Below are 22536 nucleotides of genomic sequence, written 5' to 3' on the forward strand. Positions count from 1 at the left end.
AAAAAAAAAAAAAAAAACCAAATCATTATTAAATCTTGGCCTTTGAAATAAAGTAACAATGGGAAAATGGCTCTACTGTGACAAAAGTAGAGAAAAAAATGGAAAAAAACAATAACAACCTAAGGTTCATTCTAAAAGAAATGACTATATAGTGGTCCCGAGAGCCAGTAATTAGTCTCCTGGAGAGATATTTAAGGATTTCAGGAGAGAGGAGGGAGCTCTGAGGGTCTTCCTCACTGGGCCAGACTGAACTGGTGCCAACTGGGAGGTGGGGAGCTCTGGAGCTGTCAGGGAGGGGCTGCATGCATCCTGCCTGGAACTGGCATGACCACAGGAATTGGCCAGAGTGGCCCATGGCCTTTTTGCCTCTGCTTTCATTTATTTATTTATTTTTTGAGATAGGGTCTTGCTCTGTCACCCAGGCTGCAGCGCAGTGGTACAATCACAGCTCACTGCAGCCTTGACCTCCAGGGCTCAAGTGATCCTCCTGCCTCAGCCTCTCAAGCAGCCAGCACCACAGGTATGCACTACTGTGCTTGGCTAATTTTTTTTATTTTTTTGCACAGATGGAGTCTCGCTATGTGGCCCAGGATGCTCTCAGACTCCTGGGCTCAAGTGATCCTCCTGCCTCAGCCTGCCAGAGTGCTGGGGTTACAGGTGTGAGCCACCATGCCCAGCTTTCTCTTGCTTTTAATAATAATGGTGCACCAGTGTTAATCCCTTAGTAGGGGCCAGGCACTGTGCTACCCTATGCTAAGCAGTTAACTTGTATTCTCTTATTTAACCCTAACAACCCCCAGGAAAAGGAGGCATACCTTTTCCTCCATTTTTGAAGTTAGAGACTTAAGGTGCTCAGCCTGAAGTCTTAGGGTGGGCGTGGTGGAGGCAGGGCTGAAGTTCAAGTCTCACAGGACCCTAGGCCACTGAGGGAGGGAGGAAGGGCTGGTTATTCCTCTAGGTGCTGGTTGCTCAAACCTGGATGTTGAGTTGTGACCACTAGGTGGCGATAGAGGCTCACAGTAACACAGGTTCTGAGGTTTCGGGTCGGCAGCAAAACCTCAGGCCCCACTGCAGCAACCCCCTACTCCTGTAGCACAGCCTCCACTCTCTCTTGGCCCGGCCCTTCATGTCCCAGAGCCAGCACGGTGGGAGAGCTGGTTTGGGTGGAAACCTGACCCGGATTTAAATCCTAGCTCTGCCACTTTCTGGGCTTCTAACATGAGGCTTCTTATCTCTAAAATAGGAGTGAGGATCGAATGAGACAAAGACCTTGGCAGTGGATAGGATTGCAGAAATCAAGACTTGGAGAGCATGCACTGCATTGCATTCAAAGATTGCTCCCATGCTGTGTTTTAAAATGGCCAACATTCAAAAACTTAGATATCTCACAGAGAAACCCTGATGGTCCTGCTTCTTTTGATAATCTGTATTCCCACATGGCAGTGTCTGCTGGAGCTGAGGTCAGCTGCTCCTTTGGATGGGGCTCCACCCTCAAGGCTACTGCAGCCCTCACCACTCCCTATGGGGACCCCAGCCCATTTTCCCCATGTCTGTTATCTATGTGGCCATTTGGTCTTGCTGGCAGGTGAGTGTGGCCTTCTCTCAAGTCTCAGTGCCAAGGAATAGTGAAGTCTGACCACATTCTGGGGCAAGAAGGGGCTCAGGTGGGCTTTTCTGTGTATTTGCCCTGGGGCCTAGAATAGAATGTTGATGTGCCCTTGTCACCTGCACCTCATCATCGTAGTATTGCCTTGTTGTAACCTGTGATTACGGCTGTGCAGATGAGCAACATCAAGCGTGGACAGAATGGAGACCATGAAATCTAGCCTGCAAGTCCCTGTTGGGAACCCAGGCTGTCATCCTCACTCTGAGGCTGGTCACTGGGCCTTAGTGGGCCAAAAGCTGGTGGCTGCCAACTCTGCCGATTAGAAAACCTTTGGTTGAGCTCCCTGGCTCTGGCTCTGAGGCCAAGGCGGCCTTCCTGGGTGGTTGGAGGTTGTTGCACTGATGCTGAGGAGGAGATCTCATTTTTTGTGGCTGCACTGGCCTCCTGGCCCCCTCAGCTGCTGGCCAGCTCAGCCTGTGCCCTCCATTAACCCCAGCCCTGCCACGTGGTTTCCATGCTGGCTGATGGGGCCTCCTCCTCCCCAGGGCTTCCTCGCTGCTCAGCCTAAGAAAATGCTTCTGAGGCACAGGTCATGTCTCAGATCAAACACTGCCTCCTCCTCCACGGTCCTCCAAGCAAAAATATTTGCTCCTGCTGAGCACAGTGGCTCATGCCTGTAATCCCAGCACTTTGGGAGGCCAAGGCAGACAAATTGCTTCAGCCCAGGAGCTCAAGACCAGCCTGAGCAACATGATGAAACTCTGTCTCTCCCACAAAAAACAAAACCAAAAATTAGTTAGATGTTGTGGTGCACACCTGCAGTCCCAGCTCCTCAAGAGGCTGAGGTAGGAGGATCACTTGAGCCTGGGAGGTGGAGATTGCAGGGACCTGTGATCACACCACTGCACTCCAACCTGAGTGACACATCGACATACTGTCTCAAAAATAAAAAAACCCACAAAACCCCCAAAACAAAAAATAACTTTGCTTCATCATTGGTGTGCCTGTAGCATGACACCAGTGCCCCCAGTGAGAATGATTTGATTCTGCTGTGGAACCACTGCTCATTGATATGTGTGTCTTCTTCCCTGGACTATGTTTGTTTAGCTCTCTGGCCTCTGTGCCTAGCCCAGGGTCTGGCCCAAACATGGGGCCTGATCAATGTGGAGTGAGTGTGAGTGTACTACTGGGAACAGGAGCAGGGCTGCCACAGGGAAAAGTGTTTGGAAGCAAAACCATTTTAATGTGGAATTGCTAGAGCCTTGGGCCCCTGAGGATTGTGAATGAGAAGAAGGGTACACTAAAGATCTGTTACTGGCTCAGCATGCAGATCTAGGCTGGGAATGCCTGGACATCCTTAACTTGGTCTCCCCATGGCTAAGACAGAGCCTGGCATCTCTCCAGGGCCACCTACCTGCTCAGCCTCAAGGCTCCCTGACAGCAGCTTCCGGACACGCAATTCTCTGACCTTCCATTTCCTAACTCAGCATGGTGCTGCGACATTCCTACCACCCATACCGGCCCTTTACCAAATCACTAGCCTTGACAGCTAACGTCAGCAGAGGGCAAACGCTGGGCTCTGCCTGGGAAGGCCCCCAGCTCGGGGTAGGGCTCAGCTGCTTCTGGAAGTCTGGCTTTCACCTTCTGTCCTTGAAAAGGCTTAATTTGCCAAGTGCTTCCTCCAAAGTTACTTCAATCCTCTGACTGCCCTAGGAGGTAGATCCTGCTATTGCTCACATTACATGGTGGTGCTGGTGGGGGGAACCGAAGAGGCTGAATCACTTGTTTTCATCTGGATTTATGTGACAGCAAATACTTCACAGGCTGCCCTGGCCCTGCCTCCTTGGCTCTCTGTCCTCTCCACTTGGCCCAGGACCCATGGCTCCAGGGACACAGAGGCTAAGCAGCCCAGGCTCTAGGAAGACCATGGGGGTGAGCTCTTTCTTCTGGTGTCTGCTGTGCCTGACTGTCCTAACCTGGCTGGTCTTTACCCACCCTCCACCAGGAGCCTCCTGCTCTGGTCAACGCCCTTTTCCTTGCCCCTTGTCTGTCTTTGCCATTCTCCCAGCATGGCTTGCCCACCTGTTCCCTCTGCTCTCACAAGTTCTTCCCTTTCTTCAAGGCCCAACTCAGACCACTCCTTCTGCAGGAGGTTTTCCTGTGGAAACGGGTGCTTCTGAGACTTGTGCACCAAAATCACCTGGAAGGCCCTCCGAAGCACAGGGGTGTCAGAGCTAACCCCTGGGGTTTCGGATTCAGTAGTTCTGTGGTACAGCCTGAAAATATGCATATCTATCATGCCCGCAGGTGATGCTGGTACTGTTGCCTTGGGGACTACACTTTGAGAACCACTGCTTTAAGCTAATGGCTTTCAAACTGGGTTTGTTGGATGATTTATCCAACAATAAATTGGGCCTTGATTACAGTGTGTGTGGAGGGGGAATCTTTGTTCCCTCCAACCCTGCAGGGTGGTCTTGCTTCTATGTATTTATGATTCTTAAGTTCAATATAATTTTTTTTTTTTTTTGAGATGGAGTCTCACTCTGTCACTCAGGCTGGAGTGCAGTGGCATGATCTTGGCTCACTGCAACGTCCCCTCCTAGGTTTGAGTGGTTCTCCTGCCTCAGCCTCCCGAGTAGCTGGGACTATAGGCACGCGCCACCATGCCTGGCTAATTTTAGTAATTTGAATTAAGGTGGGGTTTCAGCATATTGGTCAGGCTGGTCTTGAACTCCTAACCTTGTGATCTAATCGCTTCGGCCTCCCAAAGTGCTGGGATTACAGGAGTGGGGTCTCTATATAAAATTTTAATGGAAGAAAAGATTTAGTTAACAGAGATAAAAAAGTCTCAAAGTTGCAGGTCCTCACCAATCCCTGTGAAATGTGCTCTTGCCTCCGAGGGGACAGTGTGGCCTCTCTTTTGTACTGTGGCTTCCATAAGGCTTGGCTCTACTTCTACTGGTAGTTTGACGTGATTTTAGGTGTAACAGACATTTTTAACTTATAGTAGTCATTTTTATAACTATTATAAAAATATTTATAACTTTTAATAGTTATTATTTATTACTGAGAAGCGGAAAAAAATCTAACATACCCAACTAACATATCTGTGACTCTCCAGATGATAATTCCGTAAGGAGCAGCTACATTCAAAAAGTGAGCGGTTGGCCAGGTGGAGTGGCTCACACCTGTAATCCCAGTACTTTGGGAGGCCAAGGTGGGCGGAGCACCTGATCACGAGTTCGAGACCAGCCTAACCAACATGGTGAAGCCCCATCTCTACTAAAAATACACAAATTAGCCAGGTGTGGTATCAGGTGCCTGTAATCCTAGTTACCAGGGAGGCTGAGGCAGGAGAATCACCTGAACCCGAGAGGCGGAGGATGCAGTGAGCTGAGATTGCTATGCCGCACTCCAGCCTGGGCAAAAAAGCAAGACTCCATCTAAAAAAAAAAAAAGTGAGCAGTTGAAAGTTGCCGTAAGGCAGCATGTGAAGTGAAAGTCCAGCTGCCACTCCGTTCATGCACAAGCTGCTGGAGAGGCTGAAGTTTAGGAAAAGCTGCCCTGTAGAACGATTTGAAAGTCACCTACGGAGTGGCCCTGCTCCCTCAATGCCCTTGAGTTTCTTCCCCTTGAGTTGCATGCTAATTGTCCCCCATTGTCTTTCTTAAAATAATAAAAGATTAAGATGACATTTTGAAAAGGGCACCTCATTAAGCAGCCTTGTCCTCACTGCAGCGTGCACTCCCACACAGTGGCCAGCTGCCCATTTATCTTATGGTGATGAGGTGTCACCTCCCCTCCACCGGCCTGCCTGCCTCAGCCTCTTCCTCTGATACCACTTTTCTCCTTCCCACCCACCACCCTGCGAGGAGGAGGTGTGTGTGCGTGAGCATATGCATGGTAGGGGCCAGGAGAAGGGACACCTGAGATCCCTAGGGTCTCCCTTCTGAGTCCCAGGCCCAGAGGCAGGAGGATGTGGAGGAACACACGGTGGGTCAGGAGGGAGCAGGCCCTTACCTGTACACTGTGGTTGGAGGTGAACTCAGGCTGTCGTAGACCAGCCGCACGTGGCCCTGGTACAGCTCCAGCGCCAGGGGGTCATTGTCTCCTTTGTAGAGAAGGATGCCGTTGTCCTTGTCGGTGGCCACCTGGAGAAAGCAGCCAGGGCGTATTAGTGAGGGCTTACCTGAGACTGAACCTCCCCTGCTCATCTCACAGAACCCTCTTCCAGGCAGCAGCTTCTGAATCTGTGCTGGGTCTAAATTCACATCCATCTTTCCTCCTCCATCTAGTAGGTAAATCCCCAGAAGGTAAGGCCTGGACTTACACCTCAGCAAGTGCTGACTGAGCAAACCAGTTCAACACATTTTTACTGAGCACCTACTATGCACCACTAAGTTCATGTATTTATGGTGTCAGGAGGCCCGAGCTCTAATCTGCCCTCTCCCTCTGGTGCACAACATGATTCCATCCAAGTCCCGGCCCTTCTTTGGCCTCTGTGTCTCTGTATAAAGTAGAACAATAAGGGTTTTTTTTTGGTTTGTTTGTTTGTTTGAGACAGAATCTTGGCCCAGGCTGGAGTGCAGTGGTGCAATCTCGGCTCACTGCAGCCTCCATTCCCAGGTTCCGGCGTTTCTGGTGCTTCAGCCTCCTGAGTAGCTGGGACTACAGGTGCCTACCACTATGCCTAGCTAATTTTTGTATTTTTAGTAGAGACAGGATTTCACCATGTTGACCATGCTGGTCTGAAACTCCTGACCTAAAATGATTCACCCACCTTGGCCTCCCAGAGTCCTGGGATTACAGACGTGAGGCACTGTGCCCGGTTGAATAATAAGAGTTATAAAGAAAATGCTAACAATGATCATTAATTCAATGTTTGCTAGGAATCAGGCACTGTGCTAAGAGTCATCTGGGGAATTAAAAAAATGCCAGTGTCTAGACTTTACCCCAGACCAGTTACACATGAATCTCTTGCAGGTGGGCCCCAGGCAAAGATAATTTTATTTTTTTATTTATTTAGTTTTTTGAGACAGAGTCCTGCTCTGTTGCCCAGGCTGTAGTGCAGTGGTATGATCTCGGCTCACCGCAACCTCTGCCTCCTGCATTCAAGCTATTCTCCTGCCTCAGCCTCCTAAGTAGGTGGAATTACAGGCACACACCACCACGTCCAGCTAATTTTTGTATTTTTGGTAGAGACAGGGTTTCACCATGTTGGCCAGTCAGGTCTTGAACTCTTAACCTCAGGTGATCCACTCGCTTCCACCTCCCAAAGTGTTGGGATTACAGGCGTGAGCCACTACACCTGGCTAAAGATGATTTAAAAAGTTCTCTAGGTGATTCTAAAGTATTGCCAAGGCTGAAAGTCACTGGTTTAAGTTGCACTCACAGCCAGCCACCGGGAATGAGATTCTTGGATTAGTGGATGGGTCCCCATCACCTGATACGTCTGGCCTGAGGAATGGGGTGTGAAGCAGGTAAGTTTGAGAGGACATCTAGATGCGGGGGGCACTGGGAGCTGTCCTGACTAGCCTGGGTGGGTGGGACTGAGGGTGGAAGGCAGGAGTGGGTGATGACAGCCCGAGCCTCCTCCTTGTTTGTGCCCATGGTCAACCCTTATCTCAGAGGCCTGTGCACTGGGCTGCAAGCTTCACAAGGTGAGGCAGTTTGAAGTTTTTGTGCACTTCTACAACTTCTGTGTCTAGAATAATGCCTGGCATATATAGGTGCCAAATAGATCTTTGTTGAATAGGTATTTTCTCCATAAGCCCACGAGCCAAGGTTTAAACCTGAGCTAATGGGGCCATAACCAAAAAAAAAGGCCAGAGCCCTAGTTAGTGCCCAGTAGCACCCAGAAATGCCCAATCCAGGTGGCTCCTTCTCCCCAGCAAACCTGCAGGCAGGGGCCCGTTCTTTGTCTGTCCTACACCTTCCCTGCCAACCCCCCTTCCAGAATAATATTCATGTTGCCCAGAAATGCAGTTTGGAATAAATGTGCTTCATCTACAGGTGAGGAGCCTGGGAGAAGTTAGAAAAGAACTTGGTTTGTGCTAAATGATTTTCCATTCCTCTGGACCTTTGCCGCAAGCTGATTTCTCCATAAGCCCCAGATGTGGACACCCCCCAACTTCTGTTCTTCTGCGGTCCCCTCAGGCCCCACCACCCTTTTACACTTCATCAGGCAAGCTCCTGTTCACCCTTCAGATCTCAGCTTTGTGATCACTGCCTCTGGGGAGCCTTCCCTGATTCTCCTCCACAGGCTGTGATCACTGCCTCTCCTATGTGCTCCCACAGCCCCCAGGGTTGCCGCTGTCCCTGTCCTTGCCATTTTGCCTCAGACGGGTTTTGTCTGTCTTGAATTGAATCTGAGTTCTGCGGCACAGTGTCTGGCGTACAATAGTTGAATGTATATTTTCTGGAGGAATGAGTGAATGAGGCTGGAAGTGGGGGCTGCAGTTTGCAGTGAGAGCTGGTCAGGAGTTATCTACAGAACTCTCTGAATGAGTTGGTTCAGGTGTCCTCAAGTTGAGTGTTGTCCCTGATGGTGCTTTACTGCTAAGATGGGGCATTCCAGCAATTTTCCGAACAATCAGAGCTTGGGGCGTGTTGAGGTCCTTCTAAGGGCAGGGCAGGGTGGGACGCACCTGCAGGGAGATGTTGGCCTGGGGTCGGACCTTGGCGGAGGCCAGTTCCACGTAGGAGTCCTTGCCCACAAAGTTGACGGTGATGAGCTTCTCGCATCTGGGGCCGGCGAAGCCTGGTGGGCAGCGGCAGGTGGGTTCCTGCTGCACCACGATGCACTGGGCCCCGTTCTGGCACTCGTACTGGTCACATGGGCTGGTCTGTAGCAGGACCATGGGTGGGGGGTGCTCGCAGAAGAGTCCACTGGAAGCAGGGGGAGAGAACCGGGAGGAAGATAGGAGAATGGCCGAGAGGAGACAATCACAGTTACTCAGGCCAGAGAACCTTGGGTAGAGTGGTGGAGTGAGGTGGGAAGTAACACTAGTTCCAGGGGCTAGTTTCAGCCCTGCCGCTAACTAGGGCAAGAGCTTTTCCTTCTCTAAGTCCCAGATTTCCCATTTTTGAGATAAGAGAGTTTGGGGCAGCCACAGTGGCACGAGCCTATAGTCCCAGTTACAGGGGAGGACTGTTTGAGCACAGGAGTGAGAATTCAGCCTGGAGAACAGAGCAAGACTCCGTCTCCAAGAAATAAAATAATGGAGCTGGACTTGAGCAGAGGTCCCTACATTTCAGTGTCATCAGAATTGCCTGGGGGTGATTGCTTAAAACGGCACATTCTCACCCATGGAAATATAAATGGATAAACAAAATGTAGCCTATCTGTCCAATGGAACATTCTTCAGCAGTAAAAACAAAGGGAATTCTGACATATCCAATAGCATGGATGAAGCTTGAGAACATCATATTAAGTGAAATAAGCCTGACAAAGGACAAGTGCTGTATGAGTCCACTTATATAAAGCATCTAGAGTCATCAAATTATTCAACATTCTGTTAAAAAAGTCAACATTCCGTTGAAAATATTCAATAGAAGTAGAATAGAGGTTACCACTGAGGAACCATCATGTTTGTTCTCCAACCTAGAAAGATTTTGGTCAGTGTGGCTATGTGGTTACCTCCACCCTGCAAGCTGGGCTTCAAGATGGTGGTATCTTCCATTAGACGTCATCCTACCCAAGCTTGACATTCATTATGTGAGCTGAATCTAAGCCCAGCTTTCACATGGAGTTGCCACAAGTAGCTCTTCTCCCATCAACAAAGTGGGATCACCAGTACCGGCTCTATTTCCCTCATGGGGACATGTAAGGACTGCAAAGGTGTCAGGGGAATCAAGGAACCACCCAGAACCAGGGCTACGGCCACCTGGGCCTGGGTTTCCACCCTGGCTGCCTTAGCCAGTCAGCGCTAGCCCCTGCCACCTGGCCCAGGCTGTCTCCTTCCTAAGGTGCCCTCCTGTCTTACCTGAAGCCCTGGGGGCAGGTGCATGTGTAGCCATTGACTGCGTCCACGCACTGGGCCCCATGGCGGCACTTGTGGGCCACACAGTCATCATTGTCTGTCTCACAGAGCTTCCCACTGTAGCCAGGGACACACTCACACCTGGAACACAGGCAGAGGCAAGACTGATCCTCGAGGCAGGGCCAGCTTCCAGGCAGTCACTCTCCGGTCCCCCTCAGCAGGTGGCCTCTCCCCATCTCTTCTACTACCCAAGTTCCCTTGGGCTCTGCAAAGCCTGGCTCCACAGCAGGTTGCCCTGGTGACCCACGGCCTTTGTTCCCTTCACGGTGGGGTGAGTCTTGTGGTCCGGAGCCAGGGTGAGGAACACAGGGTTGACTCATCCAGCTTTTGGCTTGGATCTGCTACTTGCTATATGAAACTGATGTTCAGTTTGGTCCTTCCTTTGGGTCAGGCACTGTGCTAAGCCCCTTCCACTGAGTTCTCATTGAGGCTTCCCAGGACCCTGTAAGGGAGGGTCTACCATATTCCATTGCAAGGAAGAAACCAGAGGGCAGAGTGCTGCAGGCACTTCCCTGAGGACCCCCATGTCCCCATTGAGTGGTAATACTTAGTTTACACTTGCGTGTCAGAAACTGTTCTAAGTGGATCAGTCACTCATTACCTCGCTGTGTTTCAGTTTCTTCATCTTTAAATGCAATTGATAAATAACTTCACCTCTTATGGTTGTTTTAAAAATGATACAATTTAAAGATGATACAAATGATGAAATGATACTGTGTAGTGCACTAGATAGACATTAATATTCAGTGTGATATGTAGAAGATGAATGAAGAGGGATATGATACTGTTTGCACTCTGAGATGCAGACCAGGATGAGAAAGGCAAAATCTCTTCTGCCTTAATAAGTGGCTCATATTACCGGGGCAACAGGATGGGAACGCCTGCTCCACCCTGGGTCTTGCACACCAATCTGGCCCTTCCCAGAAGAATGGTACGCCAGCAGTTCCATCATCACCCTTCCAGCCAAGGTTTAAAACCTGGCCAGAGGAAGCTTCCCCAGCTAAAACCTGGCCTCCCTGAGTGTGGGCCAGAAGCATGCATCTCTAGGGCTCTCTGTCTGGGGCAACGTTCAACCAAAATTCTACCATAGAAACAGACATGAAGGCACGGAGGGGCTGAGTCACAGGGACTTAGGTGCACCCATGGGCACATAAAAGCAAATGCTTACTGGTGCTGCTTCCTCCTGCAAAGCCTGTGTACATTTCTGGGCCCAACAGCTGAATTCTAGTGGGCAGGGTAAAAACAATAGCCATAACCTATCTAAGTCAGAGGAGGTGGAGGCATGGCAGAAGGAGGTGACACAGGCAGGGAGGTGACACAGACAGAAGGAGGTGACACAGGCAGGGAGGTGACACAGGCAGAAGGAGGTGACAGGCAGAAGGAGGTGACACAGGCAGAAGGAGGTGGCACAGGCAGGGAGGTGACACAGGCAGGGAGGTGAGGGTGGAGGGGAAGCAAGCTCTCTGAACTCTTAGGTTGATAAGCAGCCCGCGGAAGATTCAGGGCAAAGGGATGGTCCTCCCTCATCCCCCTCCTCCCTTCTCCTAAATAGAAGTGGGTGGAATCCTCAAGTGGCAACCCCACTGGCATTGCTGGAGTTGGCAGAGCATGATGCAGGCTGTAGATTCATAGCCAGGTAAGACACGGACGGGGTGACTTGTCCTTGACTGGAACAAGTTCCAGAAACTGAGGACTTACTGGGCCTGTGCTCAAAAACTGAAATCCGCTAAGATCTGACCAGTTCACCTTGACTTATTTGAATGGCAAATTTGAAATACATAACCTGTTGCTGCTTACATGTTCAACCAGAGTCTTTCAAGGAAACACACTGAGAATGACTTCAAGGGGCACGTGCTCAATATACTACCATGTCTACTTCTGCTACTGTGTTAAACTTGGCCCTGGTAGGCATCTGCGTGTCTCCTGAATTCTAAAAAGTAGCTGCAGAGCAACTTAAGCGATTTGACTTTCTCCAAGGCAATGATAGCTGCCCAATACTTACAAGATAAAATCCAATATTTTAAGCCTGGACTTCAAGGCTACCGATGAGGTCTTTATTAGGAACTAGGTTAGCTATTCTCACTGTCAGACTAACCAGTGGAGGTCTGGAGGCAAACGTGTTTACGTTATTCTTCTTTTTAAATGCTACAGCCCTTTCTATACCAGCAAGTCTCAAACTTTAATGAGCATACGAAACACCCAGGGATCTTGTTACAATGTATCTTCTGATTCAGGGAGTCTGCCTTGGGCCTGGGAACTAGCATTCCTAGCAGGCGCCCCGTGATGCGGATGCTGCTGGTTCAAGAACCTCTGGTAGGGAGAACCTATATAACATCTCTCCATTGACTAAAGAGGGGCAGCTAATGCTATCTCCTGTGTTCCCTGTTGTTCTCAAATGCTTGCCTTTATCTTTCTTCTAGTTAAAGTGTAAGGTTTATGCATTTTAATATGTGTTGGGTCTATTGATTCTGCAAAAGGAGGAGGAACTGAATGCTGTCCTTGGTTCCAGGACAGCTGGAGTCTCTGGATTTAGCTGAGAAATCAGTCAGGCCCAGACTGATTCTCAGCCCCACCCCTTTCTATGTGTGTATGGAGGTGGCTTGTGTCGCCTCGGTGAGCCTCATAAAATGTGAATGAGTTTCTACATTCAGGGACTGTTGGATAATACACCTTGCCTGACAAAGAATAAGTTAGCAGTACATGCTAGTCATTGTGATCTTTCTTTTGGCTATTGTTATTTTCAGTATTATGGACAGGTACTATCTGCCCATCACTGAGACCTCATTGCAAGAGTGTACAAGGAGAACTCCAAGGATAAACATCTTCACACTTGGGCAAAGGTCGCCCTGACTGTGTATCCCTTTGGCTAATATCCCTATAGGCTGCCATATGATATGAATTGTTTGGTGATGGAGACAAGGGAGATAAAATGATAAAATGTTGTATTGGAAGAATAATTTTTGATTTAAACACATTTTAATAAAAAACTAACGTTATTGAGCTGGCCAGTAGACCTCCTCAAGATAATGACATCACATATAAATAAAGTATCTCAAGATTATGAAAGCTAGACCGATTTCATTTTTGTTTTTTTAACCACCAAATACTAGGCTTCTCAGGTAGATTTCCTTCTTTCCTATATTGTCTTAGAACTCAAGGGACTTTGGTTACAATACAGAGTGAGGTTTTTAGTACTAACTTCTGGGGATCATTGAAACCTGGCAGTGTTAGCTCTCCAGCACCCCAACTCCACACCTGCACCCTAGACCGTGTTTTTTTTTTTTTTTTTTTTTTTTTTTTTTTTTTTTTTTTTTTTTTTTTTTTTTTTTTTTTTTTTTTTTTTTTTTTTTTTTGTGACAGTCTCGCTCTGTCGCCCAGGCTGGAGTGCAGTGGTGTGATCTCGGCTCACTGCAACCTTCACTTCCCAGGTTCAAGCGATTCTCCTGCCTCGGCCTCCTGAGCAGCTGGGATTACGGGCGTGCACCACCACACCTGGATGATTTTTGTATTTTTAGTAGAGATGGGGTTTCGCCATGTTGGCCAGGCTGGCCCCCTAGACCGCTTCTGACCAGTGCTGGTGCAAACCTGTGTCTTCTGAGCTTGCTGTCTGCTCTGCCAAGAGGCAATTTATCTCCTCTCCATAGGCGGACCCCCATTCCCTGCCCCTTCCCAGGCATGCCCTAAGCACTCTGCTTGCCAGCCTGGCCTGCTCTGCTTTGAGTTCAGGTTTGCATTTTAAACATCCCTTCCTTCTTCCCTGCCCCCTCACAGTATCCCATACTTGGTACAGATCAGCTGTAAACTGAAGTCAAATTCAGGGGGTGGGAGTGGCAGGGAAGTCCTGGGAGGCATCTCTGACCCTTGTACTCAGTTAACTCGACCGCCTAAAAGTCCCACCTGGCGTATCTGAGGGGACACAGGGCAGATGAGATGGATGGGGATGGTGTAGGCATGGGGAAGGGCTGAAGCTTCCTCTGGTCTCATCCAGCAAAACCAGAGCCTCTTGCATTTCCCCTGGCGATAAGCTCTAGGCTTGTGATGCGAAAATAAAAAAGGAAGACATGCTCATGTCCTCCTCTCACCCTTACTTACTTGTCTCTTCTTCCCCCAGTGGGGCCCTCCTTCCTTGTCTCAGCCCATCCAAATTCCACCCACCGTCAAGGGTTACCCACATTCCACTCCTAAAAGGGAGGAGCTGCCTCTCTGCTCCAGCAGGCAATGCCTTCCTTAGAACCCCAGCAATGTAGCCAGAATCGTGGGGCCTAGAACTTCCTTCTTTCCTAAATGTTTGCTCAGTGTCAAATGTTCCTCCCCTAGATTCATGGCAAGGGCCTTGAGGAGAGGAATCAAAACCATCTTACAATCCCCACTGCACTCGACACAATTAAGATCTGTGGACTGATGGGCGGGCTGGCTGGGGGCAACAACTAGAACTCCTGCTTCTTAGATTCTAGGATTCTAAGAGCTCACAAGTTCAAGTTTCAGAGATCCTACAATTCTAAATTTCTAAGATTCTGTGATTGGGCTTTCTGGGATCCTGAGGTTCCCTGAAGTTCTAAGTTTTGCTATATAGAATCATAGTTGCAAACACCCCCAGAATGTGAGAGCTCTCTGCCCTGTGACTGAGAACAGGACAGACTCTGGGCGATGAGTCTGTCCCATCGAGACCTAGAGCATGAGCTTCTGCCCCCCTGCCCCCGAGGCTGGAGATGCCATTGGTGGGCATTCTCCTTAAAGACTCGTCAGCACAGGCATGGAGCTCTGGGCCCAGGGCCCTCATCCCTAGGCGAGGCTCAGTAGGGTCATTTCTGGGGTCTGCTGAGGGTTTATCCTGGGGTCTCCCCAGTTGCCCTAGACTGCCTGTTTCCCAAAACCCTGACTCCTTGGTACTAGCAGCTAGCGGCTTCCCCTTGGTGTTGGACAGACTGCTGGGGAGAAGAGGGAGGCAGCTCTGGGATCGCAAAGAAAGTTTTTGGCTACAGGGTTCCGGGATGTCACTCTCGATGTCAGAAAAGCCCTGGTCTCAAGGGTCGCATGATCGTCTCTAGAAGAGGCAAGGGCAAAACTTTTCATGAAGAAGGTGAAAGGAAGAGGTGAGTACAGGGCCTGGGAGGGACTTCCCAGGAGTGCCATTGGATCCTCAGTTTCAAGAGCTGGATGGCTTTCTCCCGAGGCAGCCTCTCCATCCACCCTTAGGGCTGCTTACAGGCTCCCCTGGCTCCTATTGGCTCTGCTGCTCACCATGGAGACAGCTCCACCAATGGCCATGCTGCTAGACCACAGTGCTCCTGCCTCCTTCCCCTGCAACAGGTGCATAAACTGAGAAACTTGCTGTAGCCTGGAGGGGCAGAGCACTGTGAAGGCTGCACACGGAGAAGGTGACCAAATACCCTTTAGACTCTGCTTCCGCAGTGGAATGGCTCTACATCTTTAGCTCTGGAAAGGAGGGATATGCTGAGAGCATTGGGAAGTTGGTGGGGGAGGAGACGCAAGAAAGAAGGGGCAGGGAAGAGAAAGAGCAGCGCTTCCTCTCTCATTCTGTCTACCTACCTACCTACCTACCTACTTGTCTATCTACAGAGACACAGAGGCACACACAGGGAAAAAGAGACTGAGAGAATTAGATCATGGCTGAATCAGAGATACAGAGAAGCACATGACAGAGCGTGCAGAGAGACCAGAGACTGCCTAAAACCTAGATTGTTAGAGGTAGAGTTTTCATGGACTCTGTGCTGGGGGCACGAGACCAGGTCTTACCTGAATCCTTTGTCGAGGGGGATGCACTTGGCCTCATGCTGACAGAGGTTCAGCTCAGGCACACAGTGGTTGATCACCTCGTCACACAGCTCACCTGGCATGGATGAGGGAGAAAACTCAGGCCTCGGGTAGGGTAGGGATACTCCGGCCAGAAGGTCAGACTCATCCAGCCCCTGGTCAGACGGGTGTGGACGTCAGGAGTCCTGCCTTCTCACTCTTTGTGCATCCTCCTGTACCTCTGCCTTGGCTTCTTCGGCAGTGACCGTGGGAAGATTCCAGGTGTCCTCCTGGACACTGTCCTAGCACCATCATTTGGCTGTTTTACTTGATGTTTCAGGGGCACGTGAAAGCACAGGATGCCCAGCCCTGACGTTGGGCCATGCTTATTCATTTGTTTTTTCATTCCACACCTATTTACTGAGCACCTCCTGTTTGGCAGGCACTGTGCCAGGAGCTGGGGACACAACAGTGACTAGGTTCTGTCCTACCCACAGCCTATTTGGGAAGATCCACAAATAAGTAGGCAATTACAACACAGAGTTATAGGTGTGACCAGAAATCTGTGGAAGCACAAGGGGGACCCATAACCTCCCCCAGGAGGTCAGAGGAGGCTTCGCAGACACAGACAAGGCTTAGCAGCCCAGTTCACCTGTTATAGATAAGAAGGCCCCTTGGATTTTTCAGGGAAGGAAATGTGAAAAGAATTTGAAGTTCTGGTCTCAGACACATTGCCTCTGAAGTCTGCAGTGCCACAAAATACCGAACGGGTCATGACACCCAGGGGTGACCCTTGCAGATAAGCCCTGAAAAGCTTGCACCACCTGAAAATGTGTTTTAGGAACGTTGGGGAGGGCGGTAAGGCAGGACAGCAGCTCCCACGCAATGCCAGCTTTTAAGATCTGAGTTTTGAGTTTCTTCAAATTCCACTTTGTCAAGCCAGAAAGAGAGTGATGTAAGAGAGGAAAAGGTCTAACCATGAATGTTCTCTCCAGGAGTGGGGTGGGAGCAGGGCGGGGAAGGCTGCCTCAGCTCCTGCTCCCAAGGTACAGGCAGTTAGGTCCAGAGGGCTGGCTGCAGGGAAGGAAAATAAAGGTATTGTGTTTTGGGGGTGGGTGGGTGGAATGATCTTCCTGAGGAATGATCTCTTGTGGGAGCCTTCCTGGATTCTCTGGCTGGGTTAGGTTTCTTCTCTGTGATCTCACACCCCTGGGCTTACGGAAGTTATGTTCTCTTTCTAATGAATCCATGCCTCTGTCCACCTGAGTGTAAACTTCTTATGAGAAGGAACTTTGTCTTGTTCATTTTTGTATCCCTAGCTCCTAGCTGAGTGTCTGGAAAATGTGGATTTCAAGAGATGGCTGACTAGACCTGAGCGAAGCATAAACACAATGCAAGCGCCTCTCTGCCAGCCTCAAACACCACTGTGCCTACAGGGCGCCTAAAGAAGAAAGTGGCCAGGAATGAGATGAACAGCAGCTAAAGAGCCTGAGACTCTGTTTCAAGTGGGAAGGAGCCGTGACTTGCTAGTGGGTGGTGGTGGAGGAGAGAGAGAAGCAAACAGGCCTTTGGGGAGCCCCTCCTGGCATAGCATGGTCTTGGGGTCCTACCCTCTGTCCTCAGGGAGAGCAGAGGAGAGTCCTTGGAAGAAGTTAAGAAAATGGTATTCTAGTGACACCCCTCCACTCTGCCACACACACAATCATGAGAGCCTTACCTGTGTAGTTTGGCAGGCAGACACACACGTAGTTGTTGATCCCGTCCACGCAGGTGGCATTGTTTTCACAGTCGTTGTCCTCACAGTCGTCTGGGTTGATCTCACACCGCTGCCCCTCAAAGCCCAGAGGGCAGGAGCAGCTTTGGGATGTGTGGGAGGGAAGCAGGGGAGAGAGGGGTCAGGGAGAGAGGTGGGTTGGGGTGGCAGAGAGGAAGACAGGGATGGGAAATACAATTAGTCAATTTCTCCTCCAGATGGAGGTCTGAGAAGGCACTTTGGCCACATGAGGCCTTGGGGTCCTGATCAGGTAGACCTTTAGGAGCCTAAAAGGTCATTTCATCCAGCCCCCTCTCTCCAGGCAATGTTCTATCTCCCCTGGCCCATGCTGGCTGCCTCGCTCTGGGACTAATGTCCATCGGCAATGCCCGTGTCATCATTCCCCCAGCTGTAAGTGGTTTCCCAGATATGGCTTAAATTCCTCCAGCTGTCCTCCAAACCACCTTTCCTTCTGCTTTTCTGAGGCACAGTCTCTTTTGCAGATAAAGACAGACAGCAAAATAAACATTCTCCTTTAAGTGATTTTTTTACTCTAAGGCAGCCTTTCTATCTCAGGGTCGGGGGGTGGGCAGAGCATAGTGGCCAAGGTCCCAGACGCTGCACCCTGGGGTTTCCTGGGAATGAATTCTGGTTGACACGTTCTAGCTGCTTGACCTTGACCTGGGTGGTTGTGGAGATTAAATGAGATTATATAAGCAAAATGTTTAGAAGGGAACACAGCGCACAGAAAATTCTCTGAACTCATTAGCAAGCTTTAGAGCTACACAAAACCACTCCACTTCCTTAACCGTTCCTTGGGGATGCCATTTCTCCCTATCATGTATTCCTCCTACTTCTGAGCCCCTCCAGCTTCTGGAGGATGAAGGCAGGAGTGGGAGGATCCCTCTCCTGCCAAGAGTGAGGCCTTCAGGTGAACTTGGCTTTGAACATCGTGGCCTGGCAAGATGCATTTCCTTCAGTTGTCTCTTAAGTGTCAAATCTCTTGGATCAAAACCTCAAGTGCCTGCATCTCTACCTGATCTTGGTCATATCCCCAAGACTGGGCACGCGAGATAGGTCAGAACAGATAAAGGCTGTGTGGAAGGGGTGGGGGTGGGGGTAGAGTCAGTATCTTTCTAATTAAATAAATTCTGCAGTGACTCTCGATCTTTCTGTGGCCTCACCCGTGAGTCAGGGATTCTCACTCCATCCGTGAATGTGTGCTTCAGCTTCAGACCTGGAATTTCAGGTTTCAGAGATTACTCTGATTTGGGATTTAGCTAAAAGAGTAAACAATGCTCAGCTAACAGACAGTGAATTTCAGTGGTCCTAGAATCCTCCTGAATTGGCCTCCTTTCTATGACTGAAAACCATGTCACATTTTCTACAAAAGGCCAGGGGCCTCTCGGGTCCCAGCTCTTGGGATACAACAAAATGACTCATTCCTTTTTCCTGTTAGGGACTCTGAGCACTCACGAAAAAGGCCGCATCTTCAGACCCAGACAGAGGGCAGGTTTCTGAAAGTCCCAAACCACGGTGCTGCCCATTCGTTTTCCTAAAGACCCATTTCTTTGGCTCTCCCAGAGCCTTAGGGCTCCCTGGCAGTGAGACATGGTGGCTGGTGAAGGAAAGAGAGATTCCTAAAGGAGTGACAGAGGGTAGAAGGAAGCTGATGTCTCCTTGTCCTCACTGGAAACCTTGGAGGGCTGTCAAAGAGACTCCAGGAGCAATGAGCTGGCTGTGGGGATGACGGCAGATCTCCTCTCCTGTCGCGGTCTTCTGTGTGGCCCGCTCTGCCAGCCTTTGCTGTTTTTGTGAGCAGGCAATGCAGCAAGATTAGAGAAGCATGTGTATGAGGAGGCTGGTGATGCTGATGACTAAGGTGTGTTATGGGTTGAATTGTGTTCCCTCCAAAAAAGATATGTTGAAATCCTAGCCCCAAGTACCTCAGAACACGATCTTATTTGGAAATAGGGTCTTTGCAGATGTGGTTAGTTAAATTGAGGTCCTGATGAAAGAGTGCAGACCCGACCGGGGGCGGTGGCTCACGCCTGTAATCTGAGCACTTTGGGAGGCTGAGGCGGGTGAATCACCTGAAGTCAGGAGTTCAAGACCAGCCTGGCCAACATGGTGAAACCCCGTCTTTACTAAAAATACAAAAAAAAAAAAAAAAAAGCTGGGGGTGGTGGCGTGCGCCTGTAATCCCAGCTCCCCAGGAGGCTGAGGCACGAGAATTGCTGGAACCCGGGGGGCAAAGGCTACAGTGAGCCGAGATTGCACCAATGCACTCCAGACTGAGCAACAGAGTACAAGACTCTGTCTCAAGAAAAAAAAAAAAAAAAGAGTATGGACCCATAATCCAATGTAACAGGCGCCTCTCAAAGAAGATGGCCATGAGAAGGCAAACACAGCGAGAGCACTGGTGACCATGCAGGCAGAGAGAGGGGGTCTGCAGCCACGGGCCAAGGCATGCCAAAGATTGCCGGCAACACCAGAAGCCAGGGAGGGACAGGCGAGGAGCCTCCCCCAGAGGCTCAGAGGGAGCATGGCCCTGCTGACACCTTGATTTGGGAATTCCAGCCTTCAGAACTGTCAGACAGTAAATTTCTGGTGATTACAGCCAGCCAGTCTGTGGCTGTTACAGCAGGCCTAAGGAATTACTGTAGAATGGAAGAGGGGAGCATACAGGGGAGCTTCCTGACAAGCATCCCTCCCCTTCACCCGCCAGGTGCGGGCCTGATGTGGAGGAGCTTCCCTACTCCCTGAGGAGTGCACATAAGCTCTGCCATCCCTAGTAACTGCCTCACTGCCTTAACCCTGCACCCCATTTTTCCCTGATCCTGTAGATCTGGGCCCTTTTCCTTTTACATTAAGTCCTAAAAATATTTTCAGTTCATCTGAAACTCTTCAACGACTGGAGATGCAAATGAGATACTTCTGCTCATCCGAACCTCCAGCTGAGACAGGAGAAACGCCGCTACCTGCGGCGGGAGCTCTTCCCTCATCTGACCCCCATCTCTTGCCTGGGTGGGCAGACCAGGCTGTGTGTCCTGGAGGGGTGCTTCCTGGCTGGGGCCCCTGTGGCCACATCTGCATTTCCCTGCCATTTCTCCTTACTCCTGCTCTACGTGAGCCAGCAGGAGTGGGTGGTTTGTCTGACTCCAGGCAGGAAAAGGAACTCTGCCTTGAATTTCACTTTTCAGGAGGCAGAGTTTGTTGGAGCTGGCTTGGCAGGTGGACACGTGGGCAGGCAAGTTCCCTGGGGAGGAGAAGTGGGAGCCCAGAACTTGATTTCTTCCCCAGACCGCACGGCAGCCTCTGGTCAGAGTGCTTTTGATACTTAATTGGTTGCAACTTGAGCTGTAAGACACCTACACACGGCTTGGCATGAGGTGCCCTTGCCTTTATTGCCAAGGGGCTGCCGCCTCCCGACTGGTTCACCAGGGATGCCAGAGGAGCCTGTTCCCAACAGTTGGCTTTTGTCAGGGCCACAGGCCAGTAAAACTGGGCATCTGAAAGCTGCTGGAAGGTGGGAAGCAGGAAGGGGTTCTGAGGTTTGGGTGGAAGCCTAATCCCATTCCTAGGACAGAGAGGAGAAAAACCTAAGTGACTTCTATTCACTTTTCTTCTTGAAATGTTAATGCCAGGAAGGAAAGAGAGCTGGAGGTGGGCTTGGAAGATCCAGGAATGAGCATCAGGAGATGTAACCTAGAGCAAGTTCATCTCTGTGCCTCAGCTTCCCCATCTATTCAGTGAGGATAATACCTACCTACCTGATAGGGTCATGTAGGGATTCAAATGAGACAATACTTGACTAGTTGGTACCTGGCCTAATAAGCACATAATCATTGCCACTTATTTTGTAACACAGAAAAGCGTGGTGGAAGTGCCAGGCTGGAGGTCCTGAAGCCTTCATCCCATCCTTCTCTGACTTTAGCCAGCAGTTGGCTTTTCCTCTGGAGGAAGCACGAGGTTGGGACCTTGTTTCAAATCCCCATACCAATGCTTAATGTAACTCTGGGCAAAGGGTTTGTCCCTCTGATGCTTGAACCTCCTTATCTGCAAAATGGGATAAACTGTACTTCCCTTACAGGGTACAAGGAGACTTGAGATCATTCTCACACAGGGCCAGCATAGCACAAGCACCAGGAAGGCCCTCACTGGGCATATCTCTGCTTCTTTAGCCTGCCCAGGGAGCCCTCCAAGGTGAGTGATATGGTTTGGCTGTGTCCCCACTCAAATCTCACCTTGAATTAGAATAATCCCCAAGTGTCAAGGGTGGGGCCAGGTGGAGATAACTGAATCATGAGAGCAGTTTCCCCCATATTCTTCTCTTGGTAGTGAATAAGTCTCATGAGATCTGATGGTTTTATACATGGAAGTTCCCCTGCAAAAGCTCTCTTTTGCCTGCCACCATGTAAGATGTGCCTTCGCTTTTCCTTTGCCTTCTGCCATGATTGTGAGGATCTTCAGTCATGTTGAACTGTGAGCCCATTAAACTTCTTTCCTTTTTAAATGACCCAGTCTTGGGTATGTCTTTGTTAGCAGTGTGAGAATAGACTAATACAGTGAGGGAGGCCAGGGGTGAGCTGTTACCTGAACCCATCCTTGTGGCTGTCACTCAGGTGGCAGGTACCTCCATGCTGACAGGGGTTCTGGATACAGGTGTTGATGGGCACAGTGCAGTCCTTGCCCTGAGGAGCAAAAGAGGGAGAAGCACCTGGTTAGGAGGACTTCTTGGGCTGCCACGGCCCAGGAGACCCCAGGAGGTTCAGTGTTCTCTGGGATGATGCTAAGGAGATGGCCACAAGGAGGCCCTGGGAAAGGCCTGCTGTGTGACTTGGAGTCCACCCATGGGAGCCCTCACCCCTAATCACTGCACAGTGAGAAGGGGAGGGGTGATGATAAGCTAGGAGTTCAGGTTCTAGGCTCACTGCTTCCCAGAATTTGCACCCTTCTCTCTCCCAAACTGCAGGGCAAGAACCCAGGTTTTGGATGCAGGCAAAGCTGGTTTCATATTCCAGCCCCATCCCATCTGGGCTGGCTGATCATGACCTCACAAAAGCCTCCTGACCTCTCCAAGTCCACCTCACAGAGTTACTACGAGAATTAAACGAGAGCTTTCATGTAAGGAAAAATTTACACAGTGTGTAAGCCACCTAGCGCATAGTAGGCATTCTGTAAATGCTCGAAGATGACATTACCTCACTGAAGCTTAAATAAAACCCAAAACTTGAGTAGGGCAGACTAAGACTAAAGTGTGGCCAACAGACCTTGTCTCCTACAAAGGGACAGCCCTCAGAGAACCATCCTTGATTGATCTGGAGTGGGGTCCAGGCTTTGGTATTTATTCTAAAGTTCTGAAGGTAAGCCTCAGGTTA

At 50.0% G+C, this 22536-nt stretch overlaps 1 protein-coding gene across 1 annotated transcript in view; it reads right to left on the reverse strand.

Annotated features, from left to right (window-relative positions):
* The window catches only part of SLIT3 (slit guidance ligand 3), a 544627-nt gene that overhangs the window by 11976 nt on the left and 510115 nt on the right, over window positions 1–22536 (reverse strand). The window contains exons 26-31 of the mRNA XM_017534462.2: window positions 21752–21849; window positions 17120–17259; window positions 15406–15499; window positions 9592–9729; window positions 8254–8494; window positions 5627–5757 (exon numbers count right to left, since the gene is read on the reverse strand). Coding sequence (XP_017389951.2) covers window positions 5627–5757; window positions 8254–8494; window positions 9592–9729; window positions 15406–15499; window positions 17120–17259; window positions 21752–21849 — 842 coding nt within the window. The remainder of the gene's footprint in view (window positions 1–5626; window positions 5758–8253; window positions 8495–9591; window positions 9730–15405; window positions 15500–17119; window positions 17260–21751; window positions 21850–22536) is intronic.

The sequence above is a fragment of the Cebus imitator genome, unplaced genomic scaffold (assembly GCF_001604975.1).
Source record: "Cebus imitator isolate Cc_AM_T3 unplaced genomic scaffold, Cebus_imitator-1.0 Scaffold86, whole genome shotgun sequence".
Lineage (NCBI taxonomy): Eukaryota > Metazoa > Chordata > Mammalia > Primates > Cebidae > Cebus > Cebus imitator.